This window comes from Rhincodon typus, chromosome 41, assembly GCF_021869965.1.
Source record: "Rhincodon typus isolate 14 chromosome 41, sRhiTyp1.1, whole genome shotgun sequence".
Lineage (NCBI taxonomy): Eukaryota > Metazoa > Chordata > Chondrichthyes > Orectolobiformes > Rhincodontidae > Rhincodon > Rhincodon typus.
In genome coordinates, this window is record NC_063372.1 from 9164680 (window position 1) to 9185075 (window position 20396).

The 20396-nt window shown below is 44.4% G+C and overlaps 1 protein-coding gene across 1 annotated transcript in view; it reads right to left on the reverse strand.

Annotated features, from left to right (window-relative positions):
- Positions 1–2386: 2386 nt before the first annotated feature.
- Positions 2387–20396, reverse strand: part of LOC109921141 (glycerol-3-phosphate dehydrogenase 1-like protein) — a 26652-nt gene continuing 8642 nt past the window's right edge. Inside the window, exons 2-8 of the mRNA XM_048618963.1 lie at positions 18591–18768; positions 14318–14458; positions 13237–13375; positions 12228–12340; positions 10368–10601; positions 9131–9237; positions 2387–5946 (exon numbers count right to left, since the gene is read on the reverse strand). Coding sequence (XP_048474920.1) covers positions 5850–5946; positions 9131–9237; positions 10368–10601; positions 12228–12340; positions 13237–13375; positions 14318–14458; positions 18591–18768 — 1009 coding nt within the window. The 3' untranslated portion in view covers positions 2387–5849. The remainder of the gene's footprint in view (positions 5947–9130; positions 9238–10367; positions 10602–12227; positions 12341–13236; positions 13376–14317; positions 14459–18590; positions 18769–20396) is intronic.

Below are 20396 nucleotides of genomic sequence, written 5' to 3' on the forward strand. Positions count from 1 at the left end.
ACTGCTAACACTTCAATGGTTGCAAAAAAGCAATTCCTTTTTAGTTTAGTGGCAATACAGGCTCCCACCCCAACTGTTCATTGCTGTAAGACTTCTAAGAAATTATTTCATGGGATGTGGGTGTCGCTGGCAAAATTTATTGCCCATCCCTAATGCACTGCAGCAACTCACCAAGGCTCCTTAGACAGCCCTTTCCAAACGCATGACCACCTCCATCTAGGACAAGGGCAGCAGATACATGGGAACACCACCCCCTGCAAGTTCCCCTCCAAGCCACTTACCATACTGACTTGAAAATGTATCTCCATTCCTTCACTGTCACTCGGTCAAAAACCTGGCGATCCCTCCCTAAGGGCATTGGAGGTCTACCCACACTCCAAGAAGGCAGCTCACGACCACCTTCTCAAGGGCCTAGTCAGCAATGTCCACATCGCATGAACAACTAAAGAATAATTGCCCTCAGTAGTTCAGACTTGACCACATTGCTGTGGGTCTGGAGTCATGTGTAGGCCAGACCAGGTATAAATCATAGAATCCCTACTGTGTGGAAACAGGCCCTTTGGCCCAACAAGCCCACACTGACCCTCAGAGCGTCCCACCCAGACCCATACCCCTATAACCCACCTAAGCTACACAGCCCTGGACACTATGGGACAATTTAGCATGGCCAATCCACCTAGCCTGCACATCTTTGGACTGTGGGAGGAAACCAGAGCACCCGGAGGAAACTCACGCAGACACAGGGAGAATGTGCAGACTCCACACAGACAGTCGCTTGAGGGTGGAATCAAACCTGGGTCCTTGGCGCTTGGAGGCAGCAGTGCTAACCATTGAGCCATCGTGCTGCCCAAAAGTAAGGATGGCCGATTTCCCTTCCCTAAAGGGCATTAGTGAATCAGATGGGTTTGTACAACAATTGATGATAGTTTTCATGGTCACCATTTCCAAGACTAATTTTCAATTCCTGATTGTATTAATTGAATTTAAATTCCACCAGCCACCATGGTGGCATTTGAAACCATGACCCCAGTGCATTAACCTGGATGTCTGTTCAGTGATGTTGCCATTCCCCCCTGCAGCTAAGTGAGCTGATCTCAACCAGGGCATCACATGGCACCACCCTGTTAGCCTTGGTGCTTTTTGAGAGAAGGTGGGGTGGGGAAATAAGAGTTAAACTTTGGATCTTTACTTCTAGTTCCTGTCCAGTGAATCCTCACATACTGTCCACAAAATTAGTTTGGGCTATAATGCCTCATCCAGTCACATAGCTTGCTGATACTGTCACCTCCCCCCCACCCCAGAATGAGAACTAAACCCAGAGTTGAACTAAATACCTGAGAGCTGTCAGTGAATGAGAAGCTGTACCCCTGGAATAGCAGCACTTCGAGGTAGGAGGGACGAGGATCATGAGAGGACAGGGAAAGGGGAGTCGTGCATGAGGGAAGCAGAAACTCCCATGTCTTCAATTGATATGTCACATTGCTTCCAATAAATCCTGAAAGTAAAGAACCGCATTGTCCTGATTTTCACAGCCACCTACCTGCTGGCCCCTTTAACTGACCTTTACCGGAAGGCAGAAAGGTGAATTTACATTTATATAGCACCTTTCCTGACTGGATGTCCCAAAGTGCTTCGCAGCCAATGAAGCAGATCTGAGGAGCAGTCACAGTTGTAATGCAGGAGACATAGCAGCCACCTGAGAGAGCAGCACCCCCTGCTGGTTCAGAGACCCCTTTCCCTGGTCAGATGGCCATCCGTTCAAATCCCACTCCAGAGACTCGAACACAAGATCGCAACTGCAAGTTCAGCTCAGCACTAAGTGAGTGCAATGCCATCTTTCAGATGAAACGTGAAGCAGGAGCCTGTGGTTTACATCATGGCCTTCTGCCAGGCAGGATTTTGACTGACATACCAGCCAATGTTCCAGTGGGTCAAAGGCACTAACTGGCAGTCACCTTCCACGGAATTACTCCTATTTTCTTGCAATAGGTCCACTTAAATCAGCAAATAGCTGAGGGAGAATGCTGACACCAGACTTGGTTGCTAAAGAAATTCAGGACATTGTGCATTGATCAACCTTCCTTCTTCACCTAACCCTCCCCATTGGAGTGATCCCCGACATCAGCTGAGACCTCTTACAACCACTGCTTGGCATCATAGCATCTTCCAACTGTGCAGATTACACAGAATTGATAGCTCATAAACAGGCTATTCAGCCCAACTGATCCATACTGGTGTTTTTTTCTCCACTTGAGCCTCCTGTCACCGCAGCCCAATATAATAATGCTAATGTATTGTCTGCAACTCGACAGTTATACCAATGCAGGCAGAGCTTAACTACAATGCTCTGGAAGAAAGTAACCATGTTATAACATCAGGATTATTGTGCAGTGGCTTTATTTTTGCTCAGGAGTATGGGCAGACTTCCATTAATGTCAAAAAAGAGATCAAGTACACCAATACAGTACTTACAATCAATTCCACTTTCATCAATGCTTCCATATCAGATATCCTTTTGGACAGTGCTTTTATTTATTATTGAACATCTTACTAGTATGCACTGAAAATCCAACATATTTTGTTTTTTTTTTTAAGAAAGGGTCTTCTTTAATGTGCTTACCTGGTGTTTCTGTGTCTCACATTCCATAATGGGCGGAAATGAAATAATCTTCCTGCAGAAATTCCAGGTCATCAGATGGTTCCAACCACAATAGAAAAGGAAATTCCAATGCTGCAGGGGCAGTGGGAGGGGACACATTGGGATTCAAATCACAGATTCTTTTATCTTCCCTTCCTTGCTTCTGTTGAATATCCTGGTCAGAAGCAGCCCTCACCTCAGCTTCCTGCCAGCCAACCATTCACATATCAAATGATGGGGAGACTAACATCCTTGAAACAAGTTAAGGTCAAAGTTGATCTGGACAGGATTGGAAATAAAAGTGGAATACATTGGACGTACCGAGCTGAAAGGATACATCCGTCTCTCAAAGTATGACAGAAACACAGAAAATAGGAGTAGGCCATTGAGCCCTTTGAGCCTGCTCCTCCATTCAATATGATCCAACTCAGTCCCCTGTTTCTGCTTTCTCCCTGATCCCTTTCATTCTAAAACCTATATTTAACGCCTTCTTTAAATTTGATAAAGTGACTGATTACCAACAGTTGCAGTAGCCTGCACCCCTCCCCCAATTTTATATGCTTTGATGTGACCATTTCACTTTATTTCTACGTCATCCAGTATAAGATCTCAGCAATCTACTATGACTGATGATAAGCAATTGGAAATCCCCCTTGACACAAGTATTCCTCTCCAATTGGTTTATTGTGATGAATTCTTCTATCCACTAGATACAAGTCCATGCTTTTCCCATTCGACAAAAAGAAATAATGTCTAATCAGCCAAACACCTACTCACCTCCTGGCTGGGCACAGATGCAAATTCTATCAGGTACCGCACCTTTATCCTGATGGTACAAGATCTCAGTCTCATTCAATAAACCATTTCAAATGCTCTCTCGAGCCTGTGTTGTATTAGGCAAAAGCAAATGTTGATTTCTGGAAGCGTCAAAAAAGGCCGATAACCTGAGACATCCCGTGGCATTGTAAGTGTTAAGATAGACTTCCAAAGACCTTCATGTTGGACTATACTTCCACAATTGAGCCAAACTAGGAGACATGATATAAAGTTCAAATAAAAAGCAAAGGTGGGTCAAAAGGGGAAATAAGTATTCCAGGTAACTCAGCCAAACAAGCTTTGTGTAACTTTTAAGAAGAATGAGGACTTCTTAATATCAATATTTCATGTCCATTACTTGATCTACTCACCACCTAATAGGTCTGGTGTTCCAGGAGATCATTAAGTATGTTCAAGTCTGTGATAGATTTTTAATCTGTAAGGGAACCAAAGGTTATAGAGAAAAGGCAGGAAATTGGAGTTGAGGATAATCAGATCAGCCATGTTCTTATTGAATGGTGGAGCACATTTGATGGGCTGAATGGCCTACTTTTCTTTATATGTCTTATGGAGATCCTGCACCATGGACTGGGAAATGATTTACAGAGGAAAATGATTGCTGGTTATAAATGTGTTGATATTAGGGTAAAATTGTACAGGTCACCTTTGTGCCACATATTTTTTCCATATTTTGGCCTCCAGCTCAGGCCAGACAAAGCAACTGGTCAGGTAGAGAAACAAGGATAAAAATCAGTGTGTGATGTGTTTGCTTTTCCAGTTTTAAATGGGTGTATTTAAACACTGGAAATACTGAGTCTAGTGGCCAATCTGTGGAACAGCCTACATTCACGTTTCGCAGACCTTCGATCCACTGGTTTAGGTCCATTTTTCAGGCATCAGGCACCTAAAACAGGGAGTTGGCCTTCTTTCTGTTAAGCAGGGGCCTAACACTGACTGAGAGATGTCATTGCTCAGAATTCTTCAAAAAAGAAATATCGTTCTTGAAACTCCCAGGAGTGCTTTAATTCTGGCTTGATGATTTCTGCATCTCGGCCCATCTCCTTCAGAACCATCTCTGGTTATCATATGAAAACCTGGAATATTTATGAGATGAAAGATTTTTTTCTAATTCTACACAATGTATTAGGACAAATGGTTTTTGGTCTTCATCTTGAAGTCAGATAGAATGCCTGCTAGAGTTTGTACCTTTATACCCCAGTAGGATCAAGATGACAATTGGATTGAAGTAGTATTCCAGCACTGGGGTTGTGAAATATTTTGTTTCTGGGGCCCTCATCCCATTTTATCAAAATTCTAGACCCTTGTAATGCAGCAGAAACATTTTTTTTTCTGTATATATGTGTATATATTAAAAAAAGTAAAATGAAACACATATATTTGTTACTTTTATTTAATGTGATACTTGTTGCTGGTGCTGAATAACATTTGTCAAGTGGTGGAGATATCTTAGATAAAAATGAGTAAAAAGTGAGAGGATTGAAATGATAAAATATCCAATGCAGAGATCATGAGACAGGGGAAACAGTTAACCAAAAAATAGGAACATGAGAAACCAAAGCATGCAGAAATTACTAAGTGTTGGGGGTGGGGGGGAGGGGAGATGGTGAACCAAAAGCTAGAAATAATTTTCAGAACTTGATGTTTAATCAAGTGCATTTCTGAAAATGAGTGCTGTCCCTTTACCTGTAATTTCAATCATTGATGATTTCCCATTCAGTATTTTGTCCAACTCTGCTGTGCTCAAGCTAGGTTTTGTCCTGGTGTTCACATCCCATTTTCTCAGAGAATGTATTATTGAAATGTCTTATTGCTGACATACACTATTTGGCTGCTCTGACCATGACCCAGTAAGGGAAGATAGTAAACTGGCAACTTTCTGATAGTGGAGGTTGGGTCCTTGAATATATTCAAGGCCATTTTCAGTGATTTTAAATCGAGTTACTCATCCTGGACATCTTTGGAAAAGGGTTGAATAGTTGGTGATTTAACCCATTGTCAACTGCATTAATGAAACTGCACTAGGTTACCACTCTTAACCAAATCAAGGAAGACTAGAAAGAAGACTGGTTCCTGAAAGATGATGATGCTAATACATTTCAGTAGAAGCTTTAAGCCTAACCTAACCAGGGCAATTTCAAGCACAGTTTGGCTGCAATTTCCTGATTGTATCCAAAGCAGAATCTCTATCCCAAACACACACGTGTCAAATCACAGAGACAACCTGTCTCTGTACAACCACATGTAAGATCTGCCAACACTTGGTATGTGCAACAAGCACCATCTTGATACTATGCACCAATTAAACTTTGTTGGATCATTTAGAAGTCAATGAAACCCCAAGGCAGGTCTAGAACAGCTTCCTTATGATCATGGTTCACTTATGTTCTGGATGATCCTGGAGGCACTTAATAAATTCAGAGACCGGCTTGCTTTCGTAACAAATTTGGTACACGGCAGTGAACAGAGGGAATCTAGAAAGAAACAAAAGGTTTCACACAGTCAATGTGCATGTGGTAATAAAGTGGTTATGTTACTTGGACTGGTAGTTTTAACTAACCAAGACACCGAGTTAAAATCCCACTGTGGTGGTTGGGAGAAACTCAACAGATACAGCAGGAATTTAAAAGCTGGGTTCTGTAATGGTAACCATGGAAAAACTATCGGATCACCTTTAAGGAAGGAAATCTGCCACCCTTACCTAGTCTGGCCTACCTGTCACTATCAATTGCCCTCAGAAGCAGCCCAGCAAGCCACTTGGAAAATGGTTATGGCACAAAGTGAGGCTATTTGGCCTTTCACCTTTTCTGCAAGAGCAACTCAGCTCGTCCCATTTCCCGATAACCCTGGATTTTTCTTCTTTAGGTAATTATTCAATTTCCTTTGAAACCCCACAATTGAAACTGCCCCCCATCACCCCCATCAGGCAGTGCATTCCAGATCCTATCCACTTGCTGTGCATAAAAACTTTCTCATGTCCTACTTGGTTTATTTGCCAATTACATAAAATTAGGGTCCTCAGATTCTCAAACCCTCCACAAATAGGAACAGTTTCTATTCTGTCTATGCTACTCTGTCTAGACCCCTCATGATGTTGAGATTTTATTCAATATGGTGGCTCACTACCACCTTGTCCTTTATTTCTTATCTGTTTAGGGAACGTGGGCATCACTGGTTGGGCCCAGCATTCATTGTCCATCCCTAGTTGCCCCATGAGAAGATGGTGGTGAGCTGCCTCCTTGAACCGCTGCAGTCCAATGTCCTTAGGGAGGGAATTCCAGGATATTGACCCAGTGACACTGAAGAACGGTGATATATTTCCAAATCAGGATGGTGAGTGGCTTGGAGCTGGTGATGCTCTGATGTATCTGCTGTGCTTGTCCTTGTCAGTGAACTATAGTTTGGAAAATGCTGTTGAAGGAACCTAGTTGAGTTGCTGCAGTGCATCTTGTAGATGGTACACACTACTGCCACTGAGCGTCAGTGGTGGAGGGAGTGGATGCTTGTGGATGTGGTACCAATCAAGCGGCTGCTTCGTCCTGGATGGTGTCAAGCTTCTTGAGTGTTGTTGGAGCTGCCCCCATCCAGGCAAGTGGGGAGTATTCCATCACACTCCTGACTTGTGCCTTGTAGATGATGGACACGCTTTAGTTCCTTGATGCCACACTCGGTCGAATGCAGCCTTGATATCAAGGGCTGTCATTCAGCTTTTTTGTCCATGTTTGAACCAAGGCTGTAATATATTGATGACATCTTCAATCACTTTACTGATAATTGAGAATGGACTGGATTGGATTTGTTCTACTTTTTGTGTACAGGGCACACCTGGGGCAAATTGCCACATTGTCGGGTAGATGCCAATGGTGCAGGTGACCCGAAGGGCAATTAAAGGTGCCCTTCCAACAGTGCCCATGTTCCATGAACAACATCATCATCGGCATCCCAAAGACAGTTCCCAGTTGGGGGAAAAGAAAAACATGGCCTTTATGGTCACTACCAATGAGTCCTGGGGCACTTTGTTGCTACATTAGTTGTGGCTCAGTGGGTAACACTCTTGCTTCTGTTATTCCTGTCAAGTATTCATTTTAAATTTATTGGCTGTAGCCAAAGACTGGACTTTTTTAAAAAGGCAGTTGTTTGGAGATATTCACAGTATTCAACTATGGAATAATGAACCATTCAGAAGGTAAATGTTTGAACAAAAGACTTTGATCTTCTTAAGATCACTGCACAGACCTGAGATAATCAAAGCTACCTTTTTAAATATAGAATGGATTATTCACCGTTTGATGGCAGATAGTGAAATATCATGTGATTAATCAACTTGATTAAGAGTCACGGACCTGAAACGTTAACTCTGCTTTCTGCCCACAGACGCTGCCAGACTTGCTGAGTTTCCCCAGTGATTTCTGTTTTTGGTGCTGTGTAAAGGACGTTTTTTGCAGACAGCACTATCAACATAAAGGAAACTGCTGCTCTCTATGTCTCCCTCTCTCTTTACCCTTTGATCTATGACAGCACTCTGTCTTCTCACCTGGGTGAGTTATTGTAGAATCGCTACAGTGTGGAAACAGGCCCTTCGGCCCAACAAGTCCACACTGACCCTGACAGCATCACCCCCAGACCCATCCCCCTATAACCTACCTAATCTACACATCCCTGAACACTACGGGCAATTTAGCATGGCCAATCTACCCTAGCCTGCACATCTTTGGACTGTGGGAGGAAACCGGAGCACCCGGAGGAAACCCACGCAGACACAGGGAGAATGTGCAAACTCCACACAGACAGTCACCCGTGGGTGGAATCGATCCGTGTCCCTGGTGCTGTGAGGCAGCAGTGCTAACCACTGAGCCACCATGCCACCCAGTTATAGCTTAATAAAACAAACTCTTTACTTGCTAACCTCAAGGGAACCTAGCTAATGCTTTACAAACAGCACACTGAAAACACACTGAACTGGTAAATGCATCCAATTTAAATTCAAAACCCTGCTACAATTAAATGAGGAGTGGGAAAATGTGCGACCCTTTCCACTGGGCCCCACTTGGGTAAAATAAGGAAGTCATGAGTTCAAGTCTCACTCCGGATAACAATCTAGGCTGTGCCACCCCGGTGCAGTGCTGTGGGAGTGCTACATTGTTGAAGGCACCATCTTGGAGATGAGATGTTAAACCAAGGCTCCCTCAAAAGGTACCACAGCATGGTTTCAAAGCAGACCGAGTGGAGGCGTCCTGGCCAGTATTGATCTCACTGGCTAAAGGGTTGGTCACCATGAGACAGAGATTGAAGAGCACTGGGGTGGGGAAACTGAGGAGAATGTTTCGACGCACTGAGTTGATGGGAAATGGCAACAGTGGAGATTGCAAAGTAACTTTAAAAGGGGACTCGGGTAAATACTCAAAGAGGAAAAGAAAACCTGCCAACATTTTAGGGAGAGAGAAAGGGAGTTGCAGAGCTCTAATAAAGAGCCAGCACAGGCGTGATGAGTTACATGGCCTCTTTCTGTGCTCTGCCGCTCCAGGGAGCAGCCAACTGCACTGTCTTGTACATGTTATCGAGGCACGAGCTGCCCTACCACAGCTAAACAAAAGCAGTAGTTACCCCAGGTGGGTGCATGATGGGAGAGCAGGGAGCTAGGTTGTGCTGAGTACTTACTTATCAACCAGGTTTTGGAGCTGTAAAGTGCGATTGATTTCAATTGCTGTCTGTGGTCCCTGTAGTTTCTGCCCATTCAGCATCTCTTCTTCCAGCTGTTCAATAGACTGAGGAAGGATAGAACAGTTAGCTAACAAGAAATTACTTCAGCTCAGCGGGTGGTTTTATCTTGAGAGGAATGAGCACTATCTGCCTGATTCCATAGTGTGCCAGAATCAGCACAGGAATGGGACTCGTTCAGTTTAGGAAATCTGGTCGGCATGGACGAGTTGGGCCGAAGGGCCTCTTTCCACACTGTATGACTCTATGATAAAATGGGCTCCAGTGCCCCTTAACTAGGGTGGGGGAGGGGCCACTGGCCACTACCTCCTGACCCCAGTGGTGCTCCCTTGCGACCTTTGCTGGAAACGTTTAACACAGGAACAGGAGGACAGCAACTCAATTGCATGGGGCCTGCTCAGTCATTCCGTCAGATCATGCCTAATCTGTCCCTTAATTCTATTTAGCAGCTTTTTTCTCCAGACCTCTGCTCACCCATCTCTCTATCTTCAAGGGGGATGTGGCTAGATCTTTGGATATGATGGGGGTAGCGTGTAGACAGGTGGAGTTGAGGTTGATCGGCCATGATCGAGTTGAATGGCGTACAGTCTTGAGGGGCCGAATGGCCTACTTGCATTTCTTATGTTGAACAACTGTTCCTAGGAAACAACCAGATTGTTAGAAAAACCCATCTGGCTCACTAACGTCCTTTAGGAAAGGAAACTGCCACCATTACCCGGTCTGATTTACATGTGACTCCAGACCCACAACAATATGGCTTAACTGCCCTCTGTGCTGGTAAAACACAACACTGAGATATCAAGAAGGTAGCTCACCACCACTTTTGCAAGGGGCAATTAGGGATAGGTAATAATGCCGGCCTTGCCACTGATGCCCATAAGGAGAATGGAACCACAGTGCCCATCACCAATTATGATGCAAAAGGAGGCCATTTGGCTCGTCAAGTCAATGCCGGCAGTGTCAGGTAAAGGTTGTTAACGTGGCTCATGTTTGAAGAAGGTCCACTTGGCTGGGAGCCTCTGAAAGGGGGTACTATCAAAATTGGGTGCCTCCAGGCAAGACGGGCCTTCAGGTCATCCACTAGGTTGCTGATGGCAGGGTTGGAACTCAGGGGTCGGGGTGGGGTCAAGCTGGTCAGCAACCCCCGCTCCCTACCATTAACCCCCCTTCCCCCTACCTTGCCAGTCTTTGCAAAGGCCTCCGCGATTTTCCTGTTGCGGCCTCTGTAGCAGGTGGCGATGAGGTCAGCCACGCCACAGCTCTCGAGGAAGATCGAGTCCTGCACCAGGCCCTCACAGTGAAGCCTCACAAAGCCAATCATCTCCATCAGCCCCAGGCGGATCACTGCAGCCTTCGTGTTGTCACCATAGCCCAGTCCATCACAAAATCCGGCCCCCAAGGCAACAACATTCTGGAAGAGAAAGGAAAACGGGGGCATAAGATACCGCGCAGTGGCCAGCATTCAGAGAAACAGGGCAAGCTGGAGGCCTAGATAACTCACCGGGACCAGTGAACTGACCAAGTCAGTGAAAAGAAAGAAATTGCATTTATATCAAATCCTACAACACATGCCGAGGCATGGTGGCCAAAAGCACTTTGAAAGCATGATGCACTGTCATCAAATGCAGCATCAATTTGCAAGGTTCCAAAGATAGAATCATAGACTCCCTGCAGTGCAGAAGCAGGCCATTCAGCCCATCAAGTCCACACTGACCCTCTGAAGAGAATCCCACCTGGATCCTCCCCCTCTACCCTATCCCCATGACTCCGCGTTTCCCACCAATAGCAAGAGAAATAACCAGATCATCCGTCTCTTTAGGTGTTGGGCTCTTTATATTTGTTCATGCTAGTGTACATATTCTCCATTAAGGGACTAATGGTACCAAAAGTACCAAAAGCAAAGCTACCAGTAAAGTCTATGGGATCTTTTATTTTCCCATGAGTAGGCAAACAGAGGCCTGAGTTTAACAATTCATTTGAAAGACAGTGCAGCATTCTCTTTGTATTCCAGTGCATGGACACAGAAATTCATCTCCTCATGGGAATGGCAGTCTCAGTAAGAGTGCCTGGGAGGGAGTCTTCCTCCATCCTGCAGAAAAATGACCATCTTTGTCTTGTTGGCTGCTTCCAGAGTACCAGATTCAGCTCTTTTGCCTTCAAGTTATTTACTTGAGAATACAGCTAGGGAGAAGTGATATAGAAATCTGTAATCAAATATTCTCTACAAAGGTCATCTATGTGCAGGCGTTTTGTCAACTCCTAAATTCCCTCCTTGCTGTCTGGTCGGGACAGTGGATTTTAAGCCCCACCACCACCCTCACCTCAACAGCCCACGTCTTGGGAGCAAACCTAGCAGTGTACCCGATTCAGTGCCACACTGTGGGTGGTGCAGTTATCCACTTACAGCAACCACTGACAGGCACCATTCAAGCCTTTGCTCCATCATTGTTACATCACGCCGTCTCAGTGAGTCCAAAGAAAAAACAAACTTGCTTTTATATAGTGCCAGGCCCAAACCTCAGGCCATCTCAGAGTGCTTTACAGCCAGTGAAATGAGACTGAGATGCAGCGTTGGGAATGTGGCAGCCAATCCACGCACAGTAAGCTCCCAGAAATGTCAACATGATAACGACCAAATTATAACTTTTTTTTTGCGATGTTGGTTGAGGGACAGGGCACCGGGAAGAATTCTCCTGACCCGCTTTCAATTGTCACACGGGATCTGTTAAATTCAACTGACAGGGTAGGTGGGGTCCCAGGTGAACATTGCATCCAGAAACCAGTGCCTTCAGAAGTGCTGCACCCACTCAGTTCTGGGGTCTTGTGCTCAAACTCTGGATTGGGACTCAAACCCTCACACATTTCTGAGGCGGGACTGCTGACCACCTTGCTCATTCTGTGCTGTAAAAATCTAATCAGTGTTGTATCTTTACAGTCCACAAGACTTTGCAGCAGTAACAAGCACAATGACAAATTCAAAGTTAAAATAATGATCCTCAAAGGAAACGGGGGAACCGTGTGCGAGAGCTTCACAGACCTTTAACGCCCCACAGATCTCCACAGCGTCTGCCTCCTCCACCACCCTGAGCCTGAAGTTTCGAGTCTGCAGCAGTTCTTTTAAAACCTTTCCATGTTCAATGTTTGCAGATCCTAAACAGTAGAAGAGATCAGGGAAAGTTTTGTCAAAAGAATTAACACTGTCAATGGCACACATGACACTGTGGTTGACCAGAGGTATCTTTACACAGTATGAACAGAAGCCAGGGAACATCATACATTGAGCTCTGTGAGCAGCTCTGATCACCAATACAAAAAGGGAGATGTTGGAGGCCTGACAGTAGTTCCAGAGGCTCGTGGCTCTTCCAGCCATAGGTTGGTTCTTCCCCACATTTGCTGCTGATGGCTTCACCAGCAATCCTGCAGCAGCACACGGAGGAGAGGAAAGGGCCTCTCGCTGGAGCAGCAGCTCTTTGCAACATCTTCCACTTACAACTTACCAGAATTTGAAACTGCAACGTCAACAAAAAAACACAAGCAGAACAATCAAACATTTCACAAGCCGACAATTGGTCACTCCACGTCATGTCTTCCCTGGGTCTATGATCCTTTTTGTGTAAGATTATGTAACAATTCATTAGTGGAACCCTATGACTGAGCTGTAAATTCATCCACCAGTAAAGCAGGTGTTTAGCTGTTCTGGAGGACTGTACATGGCTTGCAGGCTGTAGGTTAGGCACCCTTAGGCCAGATGGATGAAGTAAGGTGGGCCCAATCTTCATCTACTTCTTCTTTTATGCCTCTTCACCAGTGAAGATGATATCTAGACCTGACTGTACCCCCGCCTTCTCCACCCAACCCTGTAGTCATCGCTGAGGCCAGATAGTATCTGGGTGCCGATATCTTAGATGCCAAATAGTGGCCCTCCCCAGTTTATATCACTGTAGGTATACAGCATAGGCACTGAAAGCTGTGTACAAATATGCAAATGCTCTATACCTATGGGCATCATACCCAGTACCTCGTGATGGATGACTGTGAGATATTACCAATGGTGGACTCGCAGAATTTCTCAGCTGCTACTTCATTGGCGAGATTCGCTCCCATTAGCACGCTAACTTCAATTCCAAGTGTCTCCCGGATTATGTCAGAGATCAGCTTCAGGCCATACAGTCCAACATCAATACCCTGCAGCAAACAACATTGAAGAGCTTGATTTTATTGTATAAATTTATTATTCTTCATAAATGAATGCATTATTTATTGATTTCATTATGTCATTGCAAATTGCAGGATCAACTTTGGAAGATTAAACAGAAGGATTTTGTTCAGCCCATTATTACAGTACTGTATAGTTTTAGAATATATATTTGTTCATGGGATGTGGGTGTTGCTGGCTGGACCAGTATTTATTGCTCACCTCGAATTACCCCTTGAAAAGGTGGTGCTGAGCTGCCTTCTTACAGTGCTGTAGTCCATTTTATACAGATACACCAGGCCAGAAAGGGATTTTGATCCAGCAACAGTGAAGAATGGTGATGTACCATATAAACTCAAGTATTAATTGAGCTCATGTATAAATGTTAACTCCCAGCTTTTCACCCAAAATTCTTCATTCTTCACATACCTTGTGCTAGTGTTGGGAACGGGATTGGTGGCAGTGGACTAGTGAGTTTTTTTTAACAACTAGTTCTTTTCTCATTTAAACATCAGAAAGCAGTAGATGGCTTGGGACAGGTGTTCCCAGCTGAATTCAGCACCACAGACAGCAACCCGCATCAACATCATTATTGAGCCCTACTTTTTGCCTAAAAATTTGGCGCAAAAAACCCAAATTCTACACCAAGTATATACAGTAGTTCCTAGTCAAGACGGTGAGTGATTTGGAGAATAACCTGCAGAGGGTGGTGTTTCCATGTATCTGCGACCTTTCTAGGATGAGCGTGCAGTTCGGAAGTAAGAGTTCACCTACAGGTGAGGAAAGCTGGAAAAACAGAAATAAATGGGTTTGGGGAACAGGGGAAGGATGAAGGGGAGAGGAGGCAGAAAGAGATCGAGGGTGGGAGGGGAGCAAGAAGGGAGCGGGTTAAGTGAAGAAGACCCTGTCCATAATGGAGGAACATGCTGTACCTTGATAAGAGAGACCCCAATGCTGGAACGCTTGATGTGGCCTTTCAACTCATCACAGGTCTGTCTGATGAACTGGTGCGGCATGACAAACACCAAGATATCAGCATCTCTTGCTGCATCCAGCAGCCCGGGCACTGCAACCTGAACACATTGGATAACAAACACCCATGAGGAAATGACACAACCCGGCCAAGAAAACAGAAAGTCGATGGTGGAATCTCCCACTTTACAGCAATGTCCACTTTTCACGTCCCGCCATGGCTTTTCACTTACTGCATCAACTCCACTTTTTCTCTGATCGACAATATTTTTAATTTGCGCACACGTTCAGCCACTTTTGTAGGTTTTTACATTTTTTAATGTCCGCTTTTTTTCTTCGACACTCTTTAAGCCTGTACCCGAAGAATTAACATGAGTTGCTTTTATTAACTTTGTTGTCAAGTAAGTAATTCAGAATTTTGTTAACTCGCTGTAAGAAGTCTTAACTATGCTCCTCAGTGATAGCAAGAGCTGCCGATGCTGGAGTCAGAGTTGATACAGTGTGGGGCTGGAGGAACACAGCAGGTCAGGCAGCCTCAGAGGAGCAGGAGAGTTGACGTTTCGGGTTGGGACCCTTCTTCAGGACTGGGGAGGGGAAAGGGAGCTCTGAAATAAATAGAAGAAGGAGGGAGTGGGGCCAGGGAAAGGTAGGTGGGATGGTGATAGGTGGATGCAGGTAGGGGTAGTGGGATTGGTCAGTGAGGTGGGAAAGCAGGTGGACAGGTTGTGTCAGGTTAAGGAGGCAGGGATGAGAGGGAGGGCTGGACATGGGATGAGGCCGAGGGTGGGGAGATTTTAAAACTGGCGAATTCCATGTTTAGGCCATTGTACTATAGGCTCCCGAGGAGGAATATAAGGTGTTGTTACTCCAGTTTGTGTGTAGCATCATTGTAGCACTGGAGGAGGCCCAGGATGGACAAAGTCATCAAGGGAGTGGGAGGGGGGGTTGATGACCGGAATGTGTTGTCGATTATCGCGTACAGAGTGCAGGTGCTTTGTGAATTGGTCACCGAGTCTGTGCTTGGTCTCACCGATGTAGAGGAGGCCACATCGGGAGCAACAGATACATTAGACCCCATGGCCGCCTACCCTCTCTCGAGCTGTGTTCCTCCAGCTCCACACTGTGTCGACTATGCTCCTCAGTCTAGCTTTCTGAGCATAAACAAAACCTTTTTGTCCTTTCCCTTCAAGGACCAACTGTGCTTTGGATATCCAATAACCAGCTTCTTCTCAAGGGTATTCAATTCAGATTTCCCTCCTTAGTTGCCAATGGACTTTTACTGCTCTCGCTGCTTTTTTAAAGGCTTGTTACCCCTATTACTGGCTACAAAAGGGATTTTGTGACTTACAATGATGGTTTTTCTGGACAAAGGTTCTGTTCAGAGAAGTTTCCTTCACGGTAGGAGTTCAACTGTATGACCTTCATGGTTGCTAGCTAGTGTTAAAGCTGTACCAATCATAGTTTTGAAAAGATTACTTCTAAATGTTCTTCTCTTCTCCAGATAATCTCTGGTCTGTTTCTTGATCTTCACTGCTGCCATGATTTTGTAGGCAGTATATTCCTTGGTTGCCACCGTCGTTTATGGTATGATTTGATGCCACACTGTAAGCTTCAGATCAAGACAGACTGGTCAAGGAGAAGGCAAAGTGATGAACTCTCTTCAGGCCTAGACTTCAAAGTAGCACTTATTTATTATACATTAATATTAAATACTGTCCACACATGGTCAAAGATATACCTGGCTCTGACTTATAGCCACAGTAGGTAAGGATTAATCTATCTACTTCATGCGTTAATACCCATTGGTCTTCCAGTCTGTTCTAATTCCACCCACACTGTGCCATTTATACTCTGTGATGTGCAGCTCTGTGATATCATTGCAAGATTGCGCCAGGGTCCTGAAGCCCTTACACATACATTGTTTCTGGGTCCAACACTGCATTGTATTTCGAGTGTCTAAACTTTTCTTTGCCAAGCTGTCAAAAAGAGACAGATCTGGACATGTTTTCCTTAATCTAGTTTCAAATTCCAGTTGCCATTTCTGGCCTCGGGCTTATTGAAAATGCCTGCTCCTGCCAGTGATGTTGTGATTTCTACCAGGGCTGGAATGGGGGAGTGATTCCTCGTTATTGCTCGATTAAGATCTTTGGATCCAGGCAATTCTTGGCTGTCCATTTGTCTTCTCTCTCACCACAATGGAACTGAGCTGATCTGTAGGCTCTGGCAATCACTTTTTTGAGCTCTCTTTCAGGCATTTCTTCTGGTTTGATTGGTGTGTTATGTCTAAGGACAGTCACTGGTTTCACCACTGGGTCAACAGTGATGTGATATTCAAAATCCTCAAAGCATCCAACTGACTCATCAAAACACCCTGGGTACATTCGTACCAGATCTGCCTGCCCTCAGACTGAAGGCAGCTCTTCAGTGCTCTGTGCCAACTCCTGTTCTCTGTGGTTTGCTGAGACAATCTACAGCTCTTCACAATGACTTACAACCAGGATAACAGGACTCCCTGTTTCAGTGACATCATTCATATATTTTTCTTTGTGTATCTGTCTGATTTGGGCGGTTTACAGCTGTTGAATTGCTTGTTCTCCTGCATGCCATTAGCATGATATTGGATAACCTTTTTTTCCCTCCTACTTATCAGGAAAGATTTTCTGTTATAGTCTGAGTGGGATGCTGTTTCACCGCACTTCACCTTCAGATTTGTGATATGGGCTTATTCCTGACCCTTTTCCTGATCAGTGTAGTTTTATGAATTTCTTTCCTTTGGAGGCTGTTGTGTCCAGATGTTTCATGCAGTTTTATGGTTTTTATGGTTTATTGATCGAGTTCTCATTATTGGCAAACTCCTCCAGAGCTTTCTCTCCAGTTGGAGATGCTTATTGCTGTTTCACTGTTGGCTTTCTCTTTGCTTATCTGAAGGCCAGCTGTCTAGTAGTCAGTGTCTTCGTTTGTCTGCTCATTGCTTTGTGTCCTCTGTGTCTACAGCCCGAAAAATTGTGCTTGTCCTTTCCAATTACTGCTTTCTATATTTCAGAGTGTGCAGTACCTCACATTAGTTGATCTATTAACCTTTTGACTCGGTCCTTAAACTTGCATTTACTGGCTGCATTTTTCTGTCTTGTTATAAAGTTGTCCATAGTTTCACCTATATCCTGTCTAAAGTCTTGAAATTCAATTCAATTTTGGCTGGAGGTGGGTGCTGAATCTCAATTTACGTTTGGGTTTTGCTGCCCTCTTCGGTCAGTTCCAAGCTATTAAATAAATGCAATCCTATATCTCCTGCCCATAGACAGGTATAGTTGATCATCACTTTTTACTAATGTCTTTTAGACAACTAGTGGAAGTCGACTTACATTTTGGCTTACATTTCTCGAATTGCTATGCATTCAATGCTGTGCTGGTAGACATCTGCTTTTTTTTACCCTTTGTCAAATTGGCTCAGTCTTCCTTCTGGCACTTAGGTGGGTCATTTTTTCATATCGGCAGTAAATTCAATTCGAAGTACTTTTGGTTGATTACAGACACGTACTGTCACCATGATGTGCTGATGCCACAGACTTTGTTTTAACCAGCATCTTATGAATGGCCACTTGTGATAAACCAGCAAAAGTTAAATACCTGAAATACTACAAGTTTACTGGTTTACTGCGATGTTCAGGTAGTTAGTTGAGGGTGTGATTGAGAAGGCTCTCTGCTGATAAGTTTTATTTCAGGCAAAGTTCCATAATTATTTAAGTGATTTATGCTGTAAATAAAGTATAACAGTCATGTGCATACCCTCTGCTTTACGTTTCTATTACTGACAGTGTGTTTTTACATTGATTGTGTGGACCTCTCGATTAACTGGAATATTTGATCAGCCAGCACACTCCTGGTCCCATAGGTGTCAGTTAATAAAAAAAATTTCTGTATTTAAGTTTTGTGATATTTGAATAATCACGCTTTAAATTTGAAGTGAGGAGAACTCTGATCTTGTTGAAGTTTGCAGGCAGACTATCCAGGAGAAGGACACTGTTCAGGCTTCATCAGGCTGATTCTACTGGTTCTTTCACATTACAAGACTATCCAGGTGCAGGTCTGAAAGTGTTCCCTTCTGAAACCCTCCACTCATTCACAAGTTTAGTTCCTAGCTCTAATATATAATAGACAGAATACAACATGCTAACCGCTCCCCTCTGCTAAGGGTTTGTATTCTCTCTCGAGCCAAAATTGAACAGCACTCACCACACTGGCTGGTAGCTTGCATCCCGGGAGGTACTTCACATTCTCATGCTCGGTGTTTATGATTTCTGTTAACTTCCTGCCGTTTACGATCTCTTCGAACACCCACATGTAAACAGTGCTGTCAAATGTCTTACTTTTGGCCACATTTTCTCCGACTATTTTTCCGATGACTGATCCCCTAGGGAGGCGGTGCAGAAAGATTGCATTGGTTGGAATGTAACTTGCACTTGATGAAGCGATTTGCACTGACATGGTACCTTTCACAACTTCGAGAGGGTGTAAAGCTCTTTACAACTAAAGGAAGGACATTTAAAGGGTAGTCACTGTTGTAATTTTGGGTGCAGCAAAATAGCAGCAGCAATGAAATATATAACCTGATCATAAGTTTTTAGTGGTGTTGATTGAGGATCACTGTTAGCCAGGAAGATTCTCCTGTTATTTAACTCGTGCCACAGGATCTTTCATGCCCACTAGGAAGGGCAGGCAAGGCCTCAGCTTAGAGTCTTACAGCATGGAAACTGACCCTTTGGTCCAACTCGTCCATGCCAACCAGGTTTCCCAAACTGAACTAGTCCCATTTGCCCGTTTGGCTTACATCCCTCTAAACCTTTCCGATCCATGTTCCTGCCCCAAATGCCTTTTAAATGTTGTAATTGTACCTGCCTCTACCACTTCTGCTGGCACCACCCTCTGCATGAAAAGTTGCCCCTCTCAGCTCAAACCTATGCCCCTCTATTTTTCGACTCCCCTACCCTGGGGAAAAGACCTTTTGACTATTCAGCCTATCCATGCCCCTCATGATTTTATAAACCTCTATAAGGTCACCCCTCAGCCTCCGATACTCCAGGGAAAATAGCCCCAGCCTATTCAGCCTCTCCCTATAGCTCAAACCCTCCAACCCAGCAACAAGGGCCTAGTGGTATTATTGCTGGACTGAAACCCAGCTAACGTTCTGGGGGACCTAGGTCTGAATTCCACTACAGCAGATGGTGGAATTTGAATTTAATAAATATCTGGAATAAGAACCTAATGATGACCATGAATCCATTGTCAATTGTTGGATAACCCCACCTGGTTCACGAATGTCCTTTAGGGAAGGAAACTGCCATCCTTACCTGGTCTGGCCTACATGTGACTCCAGACCCACAGCAATGTGGTTGACTCTTAACTGCCCTCTGGGCAATTAGGGATGGGCAATAAATTCTGGCCTAGCCAGCGACACCCTCATCCCAAGAATGAATTAAACACATCCTTGTAAATTTTTCCTGTAACCTTTTCCAGTTTAACAACATCCTTCCTATAATTTCTCAAAGGTTGGGACTTCCTATAGTCGTGCACTGGAGGATTTTTGATTTGCTTGTCAGATGTGGGCATGCTGGCAGAGCTGGTATCTATTGTCTGTCTGCCCTGGAGAAGGTCAAGGCGAACTGTTGTAATTACAAACAGACTGGGGGTTGTAAAACAAATCTCTCTCCCTATTCTCATCGCCTGTCCATTGCAAGATTATTGTTTTAATTCTCAATATTTTAGAAAAACACAGTGGGGCAAATTTCCCCCACTCCCTCTGCTTATGGGCTCTGACTTTTCACAGCATTATGGTAAAGTCAAAAAACAGAGTTGGTTTGTTTCACACACTGTTAGGCATGGGGGATATCCACAATACAAGCACACAAGGAGATATAGAGATAATTCAACAAAACAACAGTTTATTAATGTCGGAGATAACAAGGTGTAGAGCTGGATGAACACAGCAGGCCAAGCAGCATCAGAGAAGCAGGAAAGCTGACGTTTCGGATCTGGACCCTT